This window comes from Athene noctua, chromosome 1, assembly GCF_965140245.1.
Source record: "Athene noctua chromosome 1, bAthNoc1.hap1.1, whole genome shotgun sequence".
In the NCBI taxonomy this organism is placed as follows: domain Eukaryota; kingdom Metazoa; phylum Chordata; class Aves; order Strigiformes; family Strigidae; genus Athene; species Athene noctua.
Window position 1 is genome coordinate 42,653,986 of NC_134037.1, and position 15,386 is coordinate 42,669,371.

At 38.7% G+C, this 15,386-nt stretch overlaps 1 protein-coding gene across 2 annotated transcripts in view; it reads right to left on the bottom strand.

Moving 5' to 3' along the window:
- Nucleotides 1–1,510: 1,510 nt before the first annotated feature.
- Nucleotides 1,511–15,386, bottom strand: part of MDN1 (midasin AAA ATPase 1) — a 102,476-nt gene continuing 88,600 nt past the window's right edge. The window contains exons 90-102 of one of the 2 annotated variants that reach the window (XM_074896040.1): nt 15,197–15,358; nt 14,710–14,811; nt 14,343–14,544; nt 13,589–13,759; nt 11,469–11,626; nt 9,557–9,646; nt 8,526–8,641; nt 7,698–7,872; nt 6,997–7,070; nt 6,789–6,903; nt 5,752–5,815; nt 3,905–4,047; nt 1,511–2,526 (exon numbers count right to left, since the gene is read on the bottom strand). In XM_074896040.1, coding sequence (XP_074752141.1) covers nt 2,338–2,526; nt 3,905–4,047; nt 5,752–5,815; nt 6,789–6,903; nt 6,997–7,070; nt 7,698–7,872; nt 8,526–8,641; nt 9,557–9,646; nt 11,469–11,626; nt 13,589–13,759; nt 14,343–14,544; nt 14,710–14,811; nt 15,197–15,358 — 1,761 coding nt within the window. In that variant the 3' untranslated portion in view covers nt 1,511–2,337. The remainder of the gene's footprint in view (nt 2,527–3,904; nt 4,048–5,751; nt 5,816–6,788; nt 6,904–6,996; nt 7,071–7,697; nt 7,873–8,525; nt 8,642–9,556; nt 9,647–11,468; nt 11,627–13,588; nt 13,760–14,342; nt 14,545–14,709; nt 14,812–15,196; nt 15,359–15,386) is intronic. The other variant, XM_074896039.1, reaches the window with a different exon arrangement.

Consider the following 15,386-nt stretch of genomic DNA (forward strand, 5'->3'; position numbering starts at 1 on the left):
CTTCCTCGGCCTAGGGCTGGCGAGAGCCCGCGGTGAGGGGCCCCTCATGCCGAGGGGGCAGAGCTGCGCGGGGGACAGCACCCCCAGCACACAGGGAGGCTGGTCGGCGCCGGGCTCGCTCGGCCTTTGAGGCGGCCGCCTCGCTTCTCTGCTGCCAGCAAACCCAGAAGCCGTGGGGGCCCGGCCCCCAGAGCAACCGCGGAGCCAAACCCGGAGCCAGAGCCCCGGCTCCATGCTCGCCCGCGGCGGAACCGAGCCCTCCCGTCGGGGCCTGGGGAAACCGGAGGTACTTTGGTCAAAACCACCAGAAATTTTACCACAGTAACCGGAGGCTGTGAAGAGAGACGGGGGGGGTGTGCATTCCTGTTCCTCACCCGTTTTAGTTCTTCCAAAACTGCAACCAAGCTCCAGCAACACTGCATTTCAGAGAAGCTTTGGTGCAAGGCCTGTGCTTTGAAGATTGATGTCGCTATAAAACTAAAATATTTAACTGTAGGATTAAATTAAAACAGCAGTAAGATCTAGAAGTCATTTGAACTACTTTTTGCATCGTTCAAAATGCTCACACAGTGCAAGGTCTTGGTAAGTTTCTGGCCTGCAGAGAAAAACAGTTAACTGATGCCTTTCATTTCTACGTTACTTACTCAGGGTTTCTTTGTACCAAACAGTGCAAGCCTTTTGTTAATTACAGAAAAAACCCGTGGTTTGTTTAAATGTTTCTGCAGTAAGCACTGCTGATAAAATCGGCTTGGGCTACAATGACATCCCTGCAACAAACCATAATTTATGCTGCAAGTATATCACTGCAGTTTTAAGAAAATGAAAATATTTTGTGTTTCCTTCTACAAAGACTCAGTACAAGTCTGAAATAGAAGCACATTCTGGAGAATCACCTAATAAACTAAACCCACCACCTCCGCAGTTAATTTCCCAAAGCATTTTAAGTATTTGTATATACATCTAAGAGATCTAAAGGACCTGGAAGGGTATTATATAGTACCTGACATTTAAATTCTGATGGGATAGAGTTCCTCTTAACTTTTCAGTTCTGAAATTTGCTTATCATTGATTAGCTGTAGCAAAGATACAGAAATATGAGAAGCAGCCCACTTCACACCTCTGGGTCTTGCCACTGCTGCACCTCAAAACAGCTACAGCAATACTGCAAGTAAGGTTTTTCTATCTAGAAGACAAATCTTTGGGAATACATCCACGTTTCCAGCCATTTTCTGATCAACTCCTGCACCACTCTTCAAATGAGACACCTTCAACTTCCATACACAAAGAAAATCTTCAAAGAGAGTTTAGACCAGGGGCATTTAAGCAAAGATTCCTTCAGATTTTCATTGAGAGAAGTCAAAAGACTGGACCCCTAATCAAACCTCTGTGCTGGCATCATCCTCGTAAGAGGAGGGATAGGTGTTGTAGTTACATAAACCACAATGCATTTTCAAATGAAAATTAGTATTTGTGCACTGCTAGAGAATGCACAGCATTTCCATGTGGCAAATTCGGTTAATTTATTCAAGCTTTGATCGATTGAAAGAACAAACATCATAATTATAAACAGTGGTACCTCTTTTTATTAGTACAGACAATATAAGATGCATAGCTTCTGCAATGAAAAATCATGTCCATGCTCTAAGACATCTGATTAATGAAACGTCCTCAATGTCTGCCTTGGACAGAGGGGCAAACTTCACAGTGTAAACTGATAATATAGGGATGATCGTATGGCATTATTCATAAAACTCCCCATTGATATTGTCAGACAAAAATCAGCAGTAATTAAATAGGATGTGTTAAACTGCAGAATAGTTTCAAGTATTCAAGTACTTATTTTTTTGGTTGTTTAAACCTTCTGCTTCCCCTGCTCCCCCACTCCTTCCCAGAAAGGCACCAGCCACATAGGTGAAGCGCTAAACAATGTTTTTTTGCAAAACATCTAAAGTTCTTCTAATGCACAAACGCCTTCCCAGAAGCAAGACTGATTTTTCTTATTGCAATAGACAGTGGCAGGAATAATTTTACCTCTGTGAACATTACAAATACCTTTTTTTTTTTTAAAGTAATAAGTTATTACAAGAGAAGTTGAAGGAAGTTTTACATTATTTGTGGGAATAGGCAATGAAAGAAAATGACACTCTCACCGTTGCACAATTCTCCTCTGACAAATGTGGGAGAATGCACCTCAACCATTTTGTTCTCATGCAGTCTGACTGCCAGAGGGCAGCTCCTGCACACTAATCCTAGTTAGAAAGAGGCCTTATGAACAATCCGATGAAATGCCGTTTCATGTATTTCAGCAGTTTAGCAGCAATTAGGTACTGACTTTGTCTACAAAGTGTCTGAGGCAGTCACCAGTTCAAACCACTGTCTGAGTGCATCACTGAGAGTTTCTGGAAGCGCATTCACATCTCTAAGGATCATGTAGAATGGGAATGGGAATTCTTCCATGTAAGATCTGATTTCAGGCAATTCTCCATGTCCTTTGAATATAGGTACTTTAATGTCCAAAATGGAATCCTGTAAAAAAAGAATTTCTGTTACTACTAAACAAAAAGAATTTGTTACTACAGGACTTGGATGTTATCTACCTATTTTTCAAATACTTGTAATTCCTCCCCTCTCATATTAAAAATTAATAGCTTTAAGATTAAAACCCATAAGCATTCACTGATAAATAAAAAGCTGAACACAAAGTAGTTAAATGCTTTTGTGCTTTTAGATAAAGATGATCTAATCAACATAATATAGGCTAGAGGAGACTGAGTTTAGGCTTCTGCATTACCAAGTTCTATAAATAAACCCTGTCTTTCCTTAGTATTTTATGATTTGAGTTCACTGTTATCACTTTAGTTTTATATATTTCATGCTTTCCCAACACTATCATCTGTAAGCTCTTTAGGGCTGAGTTTCACTTGCATTTGTGCAGTGACCTAAGATAACAAGATTCTTTAGCAAATTATTTTATAGTATTTTAACAAATACTACAAAGACAAAATCAGATTGAACTCCAGCTGTGCTTCTTAGTTGCTCGGTGTAGCAGCTCAGAAAAAAATTAAACTTACAAAAAATTCATTTCACTGCCCAGAATTTTCTCCTGACATTATAGCCAGGTTTCATCAGAACCTTATAGTAGTTAATCAGCAAGAGAATTGTTAATTTTTCCACAATAAATATAGCAGACAGGTTTTGTGTGGAAAACTAGAGAAAAAAGTGAACTACAGAATTAGAGTCTTCATCACATAATACGAAGTAAGGCTTAAGTTTACTCACTTACTGCACTACAATCTGCCTGAAAAGCTCCTGGATATTTCAGCTTCCCAACCAAGGAAATCTAACAGTTTCCTTTCACAGCTACCAAATACGGTACCCAGCTTTCCCAATTCAGGCACTAAATAGCTTTCATATACTCCTTTCTGTCTAATGTTTAATCTCTCATTGGTTACAGCTGCCATATCAAATGGAGGCTGCTGTCAGAAATTACCAATTTGAATCAAAATTGAGATGAACAAAGCATTTCTCAAACTTTGAATCTGTCAACCTGCCAGCTACTTCTCTAGTGGCCAAAATCTACAACCGTTATATTTGAAAACAGAAGCTCTTATTTAGATTTTCTATGGCATAGAAGCCAAAGTTTGTGTGGTTTTTTTTTTGTTTTGTTCCCCCCCCCCCCCCCCCCCCCTTTTATTTTTTTAAACATTCAAAAGAGTTTGGTAAGCATCACAGTAGGGAGAAATCATGAGATCCGACAGACATTGTGAAAAACTGAAATTGGGCTAAATATCTTTGGCCTCTGCAAAAGACAAGACAGCCTTAAAGCACTACAAAAGACAAGAAAAAGATTTTTTTGTTTCTCATTCACTGCACTTGAATATTTCTCCCTTGGTCATTTACTTACCCGGGAATTAGGATTGTCCAACACTACAAAAATAACAAAGATATTGGCATTCTGAGCTGCTTGAACTGCTGCTGTCACTCGTTCCTTGCCTTCCAAGAAAAGGCCTCTTCCATCAGATACAATCAAAAGCAGCTGCGCTGTTTCTGAGCACAAAGAACGTTTTAAATTCCAGTAAGTTAATCAATTGAAAAGGCAAACAGACTATTTTGTTGTTAGTCATCTGGTTATAATGGAAAAACCCTCAGCGTATTGCTAAGGAAATTAAGTCTTTAACAAATAGAATTCTGTGACTTAACATTAAGCTGCAGTTATGAGTGGGTCAAGAAAGAAAGTTTTCCCACTGTGTGAAACCATTGAGAATAACTGGAAGAAAAATCCTCAGTCCATCAGTACCATAATCAAGGATGAAAGGCATGGAAAATACCTAATGAACTTAGTCACGGCCTTGTCTTTCATGCCTAGTAGGTGCCCAGGAGTTAAATATTGGCTGAATTGTAAGAATGCAGCCACTAGATTACTACCTCAGTAGAGCAGCAGCTGCTGCAGTGAAAGAGAGTCGCCAAATCTGTTCCTCCAGAAGCATTAGCGTTTCACCTTGGACTAAGACTGCTTTTGAAACATGTTTCCCTGTTGTACCCACTGTAACAGGCGTGGCTTTCATCAGAGAGCAATCTTGGACTACCCAAAATGGGTTATTTTTGGAGAAAACTAAACTAGAAGATAGGTTCCAGAGGCCCAGTCCAACCACTACAGGGCATTCAGCCCTTGGGACCAGACGAGCTGAAGTAAACCTGAAACACACACAGCACAGGTACTGGGTTCCTCTATACTGACCATTTTCTGGAGACGTGTTGCTTGACCCAAGTTGCGCCCAGTCAGAGATACATCCCTCCAAAGGGACATTCCAACTAAGTTATGTATCTATCATCTTTTAATTACAAGGCAAGTAACAGTAATTACAGCCAGGAATGCAAGCCAAGCCCCTCTCTCCTGTCGTCCACCCCGCAGCACTATGGCTAGGGAAGGATTCCTCCTTGTCTGCAGACAGGTCCCAAATGCGACAGGACTTGGTCTTTTTATAAAAAAGGGTGATGTATCCTATTGCCTTTTCTCTTGCTAGCTCCCTGATTGCTGTTGCATCCTCACCTAGTTCAACAGGGCTGGATGCTGCTCCCCCTCAGAATATTCCGACAGCCTGGCCACCCTGTGGCAAAACAGCTGTGGATTATAAATCCCAGATTGCCTATTTCTTGGAGTACTTTAACAATAAGAACTTTTTAAAAGTATGGGTGCTACCACAACAAGCTTTTAACTAGCACAAAGCAGCCTTTTAGTCTAACTGTGGGTCAGCTGTTGATACAACAAGCCTTCCAGCTCCAGGACACTCAAGCAGCTCATGACCTAAATTTGCACCACACTGAAAGGCAGGTAGGAAGCAAACACCTACACTCCTCAGAACAGTGTGGTTCTAGATACCTACAGAAACCAAGCTCTCGGGCAAGAGCAGAAGTGCCTAGGGAGTCGAGGTCACTAGGAGGCTGGACGATGCTCTAAAGCAGGCAGTGTCTAGGACTTAAACACGATCTGGAAACATGATCTAGGGGAGGCAAGTAAGGTTTGCCTTTTTAAAAAGCCTTAAACAAAATTTCAGTGAATTATTGACAAACGATTGGGTCTCCTGGGTTTTGAACTAAATTTAAACCAAACATTCCTTTTGACAGAGCAAAACCCAAAGCCCTAATGCAAGTGATGTCTTTGTGCTAGGAGTTTTTCTGGCAGGATGTTTTCACGACTGTAGCGAGCATTCTGCTGCCATGGCAACAAGCACAGTAACAAAAAAAGCTCACCTGGATTAATATTTTGAGATAACTGTTGTGCTGCAGCAAACATATTTGCTGATGATTCTAGAAACTGCAGAGGAAACAAACAAGGATGTTAAGTTATCATAAAATAGTAAACTTAATAATGTAGCACTTTTAAAGAATGCATTTTTGTATTTAAATGCCAAGGAAGTTTAGTCTGACCATCTACACTGACAGTCCTTATCATTTTCCTATATTAACTCCTGCTTCAAATTTAGCAAGTATTTTTGAGCTAAAGAATCTTCAGAAAAACCTTTAATCTGGATTTAAAATTTTCCCAATGCTAACAAAGACATCAAAACCTCAGTAAATTGTTCAAGTGATTAATAGCATCATTAAAGATATTCCATCTATTTCTACGTAGAACTTCTTTGGCTTCAATTTACAACAGAATTATCTACATATTCCCTGTTAAAGACATCAACTGTCAAATCCTCCCAATTTTGGCATTTAGAAGATTACCATTGAGCTATTTGCTCCCCCCTTTCCATTTACTATTAACGAAAGTCCTTATCCAAGTCTGGAAAGGTAAGAGGTCAAAAACCTTCTTAAAAGAAAACTTTGATGCTGTCCAGGAAGTATTACGATAGAAAGTTATTTTCTTCAGGAATCAGTCAAATCTGACAAACTTACAGCCTGACAAACATACAAAGCTCTTCCTCCTACTACAACAGTGGAATCCATGGCATGAAAACCTCCTAAACTCCCACAGACTTTGATGGGATTTGGCATTGAGGTACAGACAAGAGTAGGATTGATAACTTGTACCCACAATGCTGTTTAAGACCCAATACAGAGAAAGATGAATGCTTAAAAGTGGCATACATCAGAATTAAAAGTGAGAGAACACACTCACTATTACAAAATTGGGACCATTCTGCCTCTTTATTATCTAACCAGCTATCACACTCAAATATAAACGACGAGTAAACGTTACAAAGTGGTCATGAAACCACGAAGCTGAGGATGTCTTGACTGAAAAAGATTTGCAGACTTGTTGCCCTAGAGGGATTCTTGTGTACCTGGGCTATTTTTGTTTTCTTCTGCTGAAATTTGCAAAGACGCAATATCCGTGTCCCTGACTGGTCACTGAACTGTTCATGGAATGGGTGCAGCAGCTGAACAGTCTCTCCAAAGCTTTAGAAAAAAAGGAAAAAAAAAATACAGTATGAAACCAGTCCTTATATTCTGCTCTGAAGTCTTGAAGAAAAGTCAAAATTTCAAACTCACCTACACACAGCAATTTGTCCCACTTCTAGAAGAGTCAGTGCATTTCCAATTACTGCCAGAGATTCATATGCAAGCTATTAAAGAAAAAAGTTACATCAAAAATAGAATATTCCATGGTTTACTCACAGCTTAGTATTACAGTTACTGATTTTTTTTACGTTGAGTAAAATAAATGAAGAGACTTCCTATCTTTTTTCCTGTTATGCAAGTTAGTAATTGCAATAAAGTCACACTAGTTCTACTTGAGGGCTTCAGCTGATTAACTGAGAGATATCACTTTAGGAGAGCTAATGAAACAAACACTGGAAGAACTATTTAGAAAGAAACATACATTTTCAATGAATAAAAACCCTTACAAGTGAGCTATGATGAACTAATATTTACTCTCCCAATGCACTGCATAGTTAAGCAACTTTAAGCCATTCTCAGGCTACAAAAAATACGCCAGTGGATACGTACACCTCTAACAAATTTAACATCTCCTCCTTTCAGCTAACTTTCCCTAGTCTTTTAGCAACAGATCTCTTAGGCATGACATGACAAGAGTTCAAATGCATGAACCAGAAAACCAGCTGTTCCAGAATCACCACAGTCAGGCTTTCCAACAACCACTACTTCTGTAGGAAACAAACAAATCAGCAGCTGACATACTCATCAGTGACAGGCAGTTTCTTCATACTTCTTCCAAGGTTTTATTTTACCTGTTTAGAGTGATTGTCTATCATACTAGAGGAATCATCAATAGCCAAGCAAATCTGGTACTGTCGTTTACTGGGCTTGGTCCTTCTCAACCAGATTTTATCCTTTCGGAACTGACTGGCAATATATGGAATCACTTTGCGCATGTTCAGTCTCTTCCCTGTTCTGTAGTCTCCTCTGAAAGTTAAGAAAAAAGACATGGTGACAGGGATTATCAGCAAATACCTTATTCTGGAAATCTTGGCCTATGCAGCATATGCACCAAAATAACAAAATTTTGTAAAATACAATAAAAACAAAATTAGTAGTTCTCATGTACATATTTAGGTATAGATCAAAAAATTCTCACATTTTTAATGCAAGATGGATATTCAGTGTTTTCAAAAGAAGTTATTAAATCTAGGTGCCTAAAATGGAGGCAGACTTTGAATTTAGACTGCTCCAGTTTGAAACAAGTCTAGATGGATCTTTCTCAAAAAAAAAAAAACCCAAACAAACACCAAAAAATCACTGATGTTAAAAACAATATAAAAGATTTTGATATTTAACATAATCATTGACTCAATAGCACTTCATGTGTTTAAGTTGATCACCTGTTGCACAGAAGAAAAAAAACAGGAGACAATATCCTCAGGATGGGTACCTACTCCTATATCATGTTTGCATCTTATAACCTTGTGTTCCAAATCAAAAGTAAAATTAATACATTTGCAAACAGGAATAATTGCTATAAAGCAAGAACAACATAGAACTGCAGTCATACAGAGGTTAAAGGCCCCCCCAAACCAGGAGTTTAAAGAAACTAAAAGCCTCACAAAGACCCAACTTACTTCAGCTTGGCTGCCTGAGTGGGTTCCAGTATGAGTCGCAGCTGTTCACAAAGCTGCTGTGAGAGAGGAGCTGTCAGTACTAAATACCTCTGCCACAACTGTGCTGCTTCGTTCTCCTAAAACAACATACATCACAGAAAGAAATAAAAGTGAATTATGAAAAAACAAGAAGTTGGGAAGTGCTGCCTGAAAAAAGAAAACAAACCTCAGTGTAGTAAGAGGGAGGTAGTAGGAAACTATCAGCTGAATCTGTGAGGGTGGCTTGTGAGCACTCTATAAAGATGGCAACTTGCATTCAACTTCAGATGTTCCTTGCTGCTATGAAGCTGCAATGATCATTCCTGAAGGACTACAGAAAGCAACTCTGGCATTGATGCTGACACAGGAAAATCTTGTAACAGCCACCATCTGTTGGTGTAACAGCAAGGCAAGCTGTAAGTCCTGCTAGGTTCTCTATTGGACATCAAAAATTATAATTAATTGAAAGTCAGCAAAATTGTTAAGCTTCTATACTGGCAATTTCATTCAGGAATTACTTCCAAATATGGTTTACAATTCATGACTAGGTCAGTCAGAGCCAAGTACCATATTCTGGTTCTGCTGTTGGTTAGCTCAAACTCCACCACTGCAACTGAAGGGGACAGCTTCTGTTGATCATAATCTTGTGAAAGTGGTGTCTAGCACTTAACTGCAGGTGACAACTCAAAATGGAAGGAGCTTGACAGGACTGAGAAGAATGTTTCTAACTATGCAAGTTTTAGAAGTCACTATCAACAGAGTAACTTTCTGCAAATAGTATACAGCACGTTCAAAACAAGATCAGAAACATCATCCTGCTTTAATGTAATTTTTTTCAGAGTAAGTCAAACATAACAACAAAAATATAATCTAAATCATGTGATTTTGAATAGATCTAGAATTAGATTCCAACCTGCTTGGTGCTTCAGCTCAGTGCTCCAGCAGTAAAACAAGATGAAATAATGCAATGAGGGATTCTTATGACAGTTTTATATCAAAACGAGGTCACAAACCTCATCTGGAGTTCCAGATTGCTGTGTCTGCCAAGCTTCCAATTGCCTTTCAAGTTCCTTTCTTAGCTCTTCAGGATCTCTAACGATGTGCTAGAAGTGTAGTTACAAGATTTATGAGACATGAAAAATAATTTCACACATCTGGTGATCCCCAAACTATAAAAAAAAAATGTACAAATGAATTGCTCTTATTCTTTTAGACGCAATAATACCTGGAAAAACTTAAATGAAAATTCTAAATCTCCGTTTTTTCAATAGCTTTCATGTCCAGGAAGGATAAATACCTCCCCACAAATACCTGCATCTGTGACAAAATTGGCATAGAAACAAAACTAGGAACAGACTCTGAAAATAATCAAATACAGAACTTCAAGGTAATTCATTTAAACTATCTTGACAAACATCAGATATAATGACAGTGTAACAGAGATCAAACAACTGAATACTACTGATCTAGTATCTTCCAAAATAAAATGTTGCCCTTAATTAGTTTTTTTAAAAAGCATCATTCAAACCACTTAAAAGACTTGAATGACATCTTCCTCTTTACCTGATTTACCTGACAGCAAATACTATTTCATAAGCCATTCTGTTAAAAGACACCCAAGCTTTATTACACTTCAGCTTTTACTGTGCTTTCAGTGACAACTTCTGTTCCTGACTTGTAAAACCATAATTTAGCCAATCAGTAGTATATGGTCTGCATAACCTACAGGTTTACTGAATTAAAGAAATATAAGCCTGTGAATCCAAACTCAACTACCAAAACTTTTCATTCCTCAAGCAGCAGCAGCAGTCCCTCTGTCCATCTACTGCAGGCTTAAGGGAGGAAGAATGTAGGTGGTGGAGGCTTCTTTTCTCTCCCTTTTGCTGAAAGGCAACAACTTGCACTTTCCCCCCAGCAACGTTTTCGCCCTTCCTCTTTAACTGGTGCTGCAAGAGCTCCCCCTCCTGTTTCAATTTTTGTATGTCAATTGAAAAAAACCCCAACAAACCAACCACAAAAAAGGCACCTAACTATTCTGAAAACGGGAGAATACTCTTGCATTCAACAGTCTTTTTCTAGAGAGCTGCCACATTTGGTATCAAGATGGAAATATCAGGTATACCTGGCACACAGTCCTTTCTCTGTTGTGTGTAGAAACAGTAAAATATCACTCTCCAAGTGTGTAATCAGGACACAATATTATAAGCATGAAAGGTCAGTACTTCTAAAAAATACACTGAAAATATTCTTAATCAACTGGTCAACTGCTTCTGGGCTGTAGCTCTTTGTGATAAAAATGTGCTTTTTGACAACTAACAGTTTACAGTGAGAAACTATGTGTGTTATATGAAGGTCTAGGATTTTCTAGGCTCTAACAATATTTTTTAAACTGAGACAGTCATAAAAGGCTCACAAAAGTTCTATAATATCTACAATCAGCTTTTCTGAAGTAGTAATGTATGGTGATGAATTAACTGAGGTGAATTCTTTGTCCACAATGGTGTTTTAAGGTCAACAATACCCAGCTATCTCATCACCCTGAACACTTTTTTTATCTTCAGGCCACACACTGAAGATAAACATGGCTTTCCACTCTACCCAAGCATTTGATTAGCAGATTCATCTGAGCAAAACAGTTCTTGACAGTTAGAAAAACATAAGTTTATTTTAAAAAGCGTGAGGATGAGACCTCCCCACATAAGCATTGTGAGGACTTGTCATTTTTAAGTCATCATTCAGCTGCATATACAGCTGTTGGTTGCGTGTTACTTTGCATTCTGCTATTAAAGAACAACAAACTACTGAGTTGTCTGAATGAAATTCATTCTAAACTTCTGCCTTCACAGATTTTCATTAACACTGGTCAAATACTACAGACTATTGCTACTACACTGTAGTTGTAAAAAGACAGACTGGATATCATACCTGGGGAGTGTCCATCAAAAACTGATGGGCTGTATGTATGGTTGAGTCCTTGCTTCTCTCTGGCTTCTCTTCAGGCACCTTAGGTAGCTTTTCTGTTGTAGAGTCATTGACATCCTCTGTGTCGTAAGTCTGGCTCTCTGGCTCCACTTCGCCTCGTCCTACAATCACAAAACTAATTACTAACTTTGTGGATCACACATAATACAAGAATGAATATTCTATCTTGACACTTCTACAGAGTCTCACATGCTTTATAGTGTAACCTAGACTTTTTTTGTTTTTTAAGAGAAGTGCACAGATTTTTAAGCCAATTTTAGGAATAGGATGAACACAAGACCTTGCAACTCACTGGAACAGATAAATATGCATTTCCTTATGCAAACTGTTTTTCTCTCTAATTACCTTCCTGACAAATAAACAAAACATCAGCAAACAGACCTTTAACACCTGAAAATTCCATTGGTGAAGAACATTTTTTGAGTTTCATAATCTCTCTGAGAGTGAGGAGATATAAAGCAATTTGAGAATATTCAGAAAATAATAATTTAAAAAATAATAGCAATCTTTTAATATCTTTTACTCTCTACTTTTGTAATGGAACAGTTTCATATAAATCAGAAATCAATTTACAAAGGAATGAACTGAAGATTTTTATTATTGTTTCTACTATACTATACTGTTTAACAACTATTTAAAGAATTACTCAAAAAGAAAGAAAAAAAAAGTATGATGCTGTAAGATATGTTTCAAAGATCCTAGTTTTTCAGAAAATACTGCTAGAGAATCATGTGGAAAAACAAATTGACTAATTACGTGCGTGCCTGTACCATAAAGCTAATGAGTCTAGCAAGAGATTTAAGTGAAGAGATTAAACCTGAAGGGAGTGGGAGGCAAGAAGGTGAATTCAGGCTGGTAAAATTCTTGTCCCCCCTCTCCAGCCAGCTTTTCTGTTCACAGAATCGTCTAGGTTGGAAGAGATCTTGAAGATCATCCAAGTCCAACCATTAACCTAACTATGCCTACACCATATCCCTCAGCGCTATGTCAACCCTACTCTTGAACACCTCCAGGGATGGGGACTCCACCACCTCCCTGGGCAGCCCATTCCAATGCCTAACAACCCCTTCTGGAAAGAAATGCTTCCTAATATCCAGTCTAAACCTTCCCTGGTGCAACTTGAGGCCATTCCCTCTTGTCCTATCACTTGTTACTTGGTTAAAGAGACTCATCCCCAGCTCTCTGCAACCTCCTTTCAGGGAGCTGTAGAGGGCGATGAGGTCTCCCCTCAGCCTCCTCTTCTCCAGACTAAACACCCCCAGTTCCCTCAGCCGCTCCTCGTACGACCTGTGCTCCAGACCCTGCACCAGCTTCGTTGCCCTTCTCTGGATACACTTGAGTAATTCAGTGTTCCTTTTTGTAGTGAGGTTCTTTTGTAAGAAAATAATTCAAATTTCCAAGCTACACTGTCATTTACTTAGATTCATCAAAATGAAATACTTCTGTTGCAACTGGCATGAGAGATTTCTTTTTATCTAGCTTATTTTGTTTGTGTGGGCTGTGTGGCTGACAAGTCAGATCTATCTTCTTCCCATCTACCAACCATTCACATCTACCCATTTTCTGTTAGGCAGCTCAGTTTTGTTTAATTTCATTCCCACTTAAGAAAGCAGTGAGGCAGTGACACTTCAGTGCTACCTCTCACACGTTCACATCAGCTCCTCAACTTCTTGGTGTTCTGTACAAAAAAAGTTGTAGTGCTGATGCTGGTGACACTGGTACATTGTTATATGCCAATTAATTAAATGAATTGGCACTGTGTTAGCAGGAAAAGTGTTTGCATTTTACTTCTTCAAAGAAGCGGATAAAGATTAGAGACCATTAACATTAAGGAAACAGCAAAACCCTCTGTCACTCAACCAGTTTAGCAAAGGCTAATGCTTATTACGGGGCAGGAGTAAGAATGCTGCTGCATAAAAGCCAACTAAGAGCAGATGTTTTAGTCTTATACAACGTATACACATCCATTATGTGCAAATACAAATACCTGCACATATATTAAAAGATGCACATACATTAAAAGATGCACAGCGTATGTTTAGAATGTTTTTAAGTTAGTGTACCAGGAGTTTTAGTGGCAGTAGATTTTTTTTCTGGCTTCAGCTCCTCTGTGTCTACTGCTCTGAGATCTTCATTGTTCAGCATTTCTGTTTCCATAGCTGCATCTTCAGAATCTCCCTCTTCCTTTTCTTCAAGGGGCATAATAGGTTTCTCTTGCTCCTTGCTAGCTACATCTGTATAAAGGCAACAACATTTATTAAGGGGAAAGAGGAAGGAAAAGCAGTGAAGGTGCAAAAAACTGCTGCATTCTGAGGCCACTGCATATCAATTTTAGTGAACTTCAGAAGAGATGTGAGCTATTGTCTCTAACCTCAGTTTTATTTTCAGTGTGCTACGCTGTGTTGCATCAATAAACTATTGCCCAGAAAACCTCATAAATAGAACAGGTTAGTTTAATAGAAAACAATTTCTGTGATTAAATTTAGATTAGAGGAATATTTTTAAAACATCAATTTGTTTGATACAGAATAAAGAACCTGTTGTGTTAAGTATTTTGGGCTTTAAAGTAACTGAAGCAATATTTGGAGAGAATAGATTTTAAATGTTTATTAAACTAAAATCTATTTTTATGAGTCAATTCAGTATTTTCAAGAGTGTCTCTCATTAGTTTGAACCTTCTTGTCATAGAGTAGCACTTACTGTAGCCAAAGCAAGGATAACTTTGAAAAGCATACTGCGAGGAATTACAGTAAATAGGAGCACTTCAGGATTGGATTCTACAATGCCAACTCTTTACATGAAGAAATACCAGCGTACCATATGTCTGTGCATCATAGCATTCAGAGCTTTGTTTAATATGTTCAAATGCATCAGCCTCCTCCACGTTTTGTTTAGGCTGAGTTGTATCCTGCTTTGCTTCACTGCTGGATTCTATGGTTCTCAGTCGCTTGTGGATATGTTCGTTGTGATCTCCCATTGAGCGCTCATTGTCTGCCTGACCAGGTTTCCTCTTGAAACTCTGAAAAAGAACAAACTAACAGCATGAAGTTCAAGTAAGGTTCAACCAAACCTCGACTGGACTAAGAGTTGTAACAAGGACAAACAGAGTCCTGCCTATTTCCTGGTTAATATTAAGACATTCAAATTAAAAAGAAAATAAATAAATGGAAAAGAATAGATGAACCTGGGTATTTTTTCTGCTCTGCTTCTGAGAAGCCATCCGGGCCATGCGTGTGGATTCATGGCCTTCCGACTGATTTGCGCTTGAAGCTCCACTTCCATATTCCTGAAAGACCAAAAAAATGGCAACGGTAAAACAGGAAAGGGATTTAGCAACTGTTGTAGACAAAGTTGAGAAGTTAAACTGCAATGCTGTGCTACCTTCAATTGTGAATGATGAACAGCTCACAACTTCAAGTATTATTCTGCTGGGGACCAGACAAGACAGTTCTGCTGCTCAACAATTAGCCTAAACTTACCATGCAGTTTTCACTGCTATGAAGATATCTACATGGTCTTCAATTTTTTTTTTCAATGATTTTATAACTGGTGTTCTAAAAATTGAATCTTAAACAAAATTCTTAAAAACACAGCAGTAATTCCTTGATTTTAACTTGAAAACACATTCCCAAATTCAGCATTTTCAACTAGGACACTTCCATGTAATTTACCTCTTTAGACTGGTCTCTTTCTGAAGCCTCTCCAGCCAGCTCAACAGCACTGTCACTCTGCAGGTTTTCTTGCCCAGTCTGCCCTTGTGTTTCATGTTCCATTCTTTCCTCAGGCTCAGGGATCTGTTCATCCATCTCTGAGTTATCTTTACCGTCTTCTTCCTGAAATAACATGAGTTTATTTTAAAAT